Consider the following 3,551-nt stretch of genomic DNA (forward strand, 5'->3'; position numbering starts at 1 on the left):
GTACACCTGAAACTAACACAACATTGTAAATCAACTGTACTCCGATAAAATTTTAAAAAAGGTAGTGTCTAAGGCAGGGATTCTCCAGGAAAACTTTCTTTTGGCAGGACAAAATGGTAACTTTCCTTTTATATTTATTTAAAAAATCAAAAAAGATTTTTTTTAATGGTAACTATCTTAGACCAGCAGATGACATAGTCTCCATGGAAACTTACTCAAAAGCAGCCACAGACAATATAGAGACAGATTTGAAAGAACGAAATTTTGCCATTTGCATCAACGTGGATGGACTTGGAGGACCTTATGCTAAGTGCAATACAGCAGACAGAGAAAGACAAATTCTGTATGATATCACTTATATGTGAAATCTGAAAAATACAACAAATTAGTAAATAAAACAAAAAATAAGCAGACTTGCAGACAGAGAACAAGCCAGTGGTTACCAGTGGGGGCAGGGGTAACAGGGATAGCAGGACAAAAGGATTATTATGGGATTATATGAAATCATGCGTGTGAAACTTTTGAAAACTGCAAAATATTAGAAAATTTAAAGAATATTTTCTTCAAAAAAATTTTTTTAAAAAAGAAATAGATTTGAGTGGTCATGTTTCAATGAAACTTACTTACAAAGCAGGTGGTAGGCTGAATTTGACCCAGTGTTTCTAATTTGCCTCATGAAACAGTGGTTTCAACAGCTGCCCCATGGTTCAGATGCACGCAGCCGGTGTGTTTTATATTTTATTTTTTGCCCATTGTAGTTTTCTTTTTTATTACATTTGTTGCCAACATTGAAAAACCGACGACTTTTACGAAATTTGAGGCATCTCTTGAAGGTGTACCAATCCTGAACTCACATTTATACATGGCCATAATTCTTTGCGATCCCATGGACTGTAGCCTGCCAGGCTCCTCCATCCATGGGATTTTCCAGGCAAGAGTACTGGAGTGGGTTGTCATTTCCTTCTCCAGGGGGTCTTCCCAACCCAGGAACTGAACCCAGATCTGAGCCACCAGGGAAGCCCCTATAATTGGCAGGAGTTGACCATGGCTGCCCTTCCAGAAATGGGCTTGTCTGATTTACCACTTCGCTCACTTAAATCACCCGCTTGGTTACTGTAGGTACTTGGGTCTGACTTACAGTCCACAGCACACTTGATGACAACAAGGCTGGCATGATATCAAATTAAGAGATGGAAATGGGAAAGTTTAGTGAAGCCAGAAAGGTTGTGAACACAAACCAACCCACCAGACCTCTTATTTCACCAGGCTAACTTCTCTTGGTGAACAAGACGCTCCCACGAAGTTTCCACCAGCTCAATCCAGATGACTAATGGAATCACTTACTTTACACATTTTTTTTTTCTGGCTGTGCCACCTGGCTTGCAGGATCTTAGTTCCCCAACCAGGGATTGAACCCCAGCCCTGGCAATGAAAGTGCTGAGTCCTAACCCCTTGACTGCCAGGAAACTCCCTGGAATCACTTACTTTGATGACCTCCTCATCTGTGGACTTGCATTCCACGGACTCCGAGATATCTGTCACGATACTGTTCTCCTCCACGGTGACCACCTTGATAGGCATGGCAACTGTCTTTCCCGTGAGGATGGCGGTGTTCAGGATCTCAGTGTCCTGCGGGAAGAAGGAGACATACCTGGGTCAAGGGAGCTATTTGGTTCTCTTGGAGACTAGGGGAAGCCTTCCACGGTGTGTGCCTCTCCTCGTTTAGACAAGACATGGCCACAGTTACCTTAGGAACCCGGGCAAAAGGGTTATAGGTGTCCTGCTTGCTAGACAGAAGATCATCTTAAAGTCAAGGACTCCATGTGCTGACCTGAGTGGCAAGTTCAAATTGTGTATTTTGGAGTTTTTTAGAGGAGTCAAATTTGTGGTTTAAAAACTTGATTTAAAAATGAATATTCAACAGTCTTATGGACACAGTGGGGCGGCAGGTGGGGTACGAATTGAGAGAGTATCATTGAAACATATATATTACCATATATAAAGTAGATAGCTAATGGAAAGTTGCTGTATAACACAGGGAGCTCAGCCCGGTGCTCTGTGACAACCCAGAGGAGTGGGATGGGAGGTGGGTGGGATGGAGGGGTTCTTCCCAGGTGACTCAGTAGGTAAAGAATCCACCTGCAATGCAGGAGACACAGGTTCAATCCCTGGATCAGAAAGATACCCTGTTGCAGGGCATGGCAACCCACTCCAAAATTCTTGCCTGGAGAACCCTGTGGACAGAGCAGCCTGGTGGGCTACAGTCCACAGGGTCACAAAGAGTCGGACATGACTGAAGTGACGAAGCATGCATGCATGGCTGATTCCTGTTGATGTACGGCAGAAACCAACACAACAGTGTAAAGCAATTATCCTCCAATTAAAAATAAATTTAAAAAACAAAATAAAAATGAATGTTCAAAACAGAGTCTGCATGGCACAGCATGGGGATTTTTAGTATACTTGCTCATTTCTTGTTACGTCTGGGTGAATTGTCTCATTGTAATAAAGCCTGTCCTCTTTGTAGCCTATTCTCACAAATAAGTTAAATTTTTGTTTGATCAGATCCAGGTGCAAAATCTCATGATAGATTTGTAGAAAAACATCTGGGACGGCAAGAAGCGCAAGCGCAGCCGCAAGGAGAGCTACTCCGTGTACGTGTACAAGGTGCTGAAGCAAGTCCATCCAGACACCGGCATCTCGTCCAAGGCTATGGGAATCATGAACTCCTTCCTCAACGACATTTTCAAGTGCATCGCTGGCGAGGCATCGCACCTGGCGCATTACAACAAGCGCTCGACTATCACATCGAGGGAGGTCCAGACCGCCGTGCGCTTGCTGCTACCTGGGGAGCTGGCCAAGCACGCCATGTCCGAGGGCACTAAGGCTGTCACCAAGTATACCAGCTCCAAGTAAAAATAATATGCCTAGCCACTGTTAAAGGAGAAGGCAATGGCACCCCACTCCAGTACTCTTGCCTGGAAAATCCCATGGATGGAGGGCCTGGTGGGCTGTAGTCCATGGGGTCGCTAAGAGTCGGACACGACTGAGCGACTTCACTTTCACTTTAGAAAGATAACCTGGTGCTAGGTGTTTCACAATTTACTTTTAGTTTATTTGTGATTGTCTTCCTAGTTTTCAACCATGACAATAAAAAAAATATGATGCAGAGACCAAGTAAAAGGCACACATCAGTGAGGTCTCAGTTGTAAGCAACAGCAGTTGCCTGGCTACTTTGTGCAGGAAAGTACTGTGGAAGGTGGAATCACCAAGATGCCCATGTTCCAGTCTCCAGAACCTGTATGTCTGTTGCCTTATATGGTAAAAGGGACTTTGCAGTTATGATGAAGGATCTTGGGCTTCCATGGTGGTTCAGCTAGTAAAGAACCTGCCTGCCAATGCAGGAGCTTGCCAGGCTCCTCTGTCCCTGGGTTTCCAGGCAAGAATACTGGAGTGGGTTGCCATGCCCGCCTCCAGGGGATCTTCCCCACCTGGGAATCGAACCCTCATCTCTTGCATTTCCTGCATTGACAGGCAGGTTCTTTACTCCT

General features: G+C 44.6%; 1 protein-coding gene across 1 annotated transcript in view; it reads right to left on the reverse strand.

The window, feature by feature from the left end:
- TMEM132C (transmembrane protein 132C) overlaps window positions 1-3,551 on the reverse strand; it is a 176,010-nt gene that overhangs the window by 39,353 nt on the left and 133,106 nt on the right. Inside the window, exon 3 of the mRNA XM_010841265.1 lies at window positions 1,486-1,629. Within this exon, the coding sequence (XP_010839567.1) occupies window positions 1,486-1,629 (144 nt within the window). The remainder of the gene's footprint in view (window positions 1-1,485; window positions 1,630-3,551) is intronic.

This window comes from Bison bison, unplaced genomic scaffold (genome assembly GCF_000754665.1).
Source record: "Bison bison bison isolate TAMUID 2011002044 unplaced genomic scaffold, Bison_UMD1.0 scf7180017864160, whole genome shotgun sequence".
Lineage (NCBI taxonomy): Eukaryota > Metazoa > Chordata > Mammalia > Artiodactyla > Bovidae > Bison > Bison bison.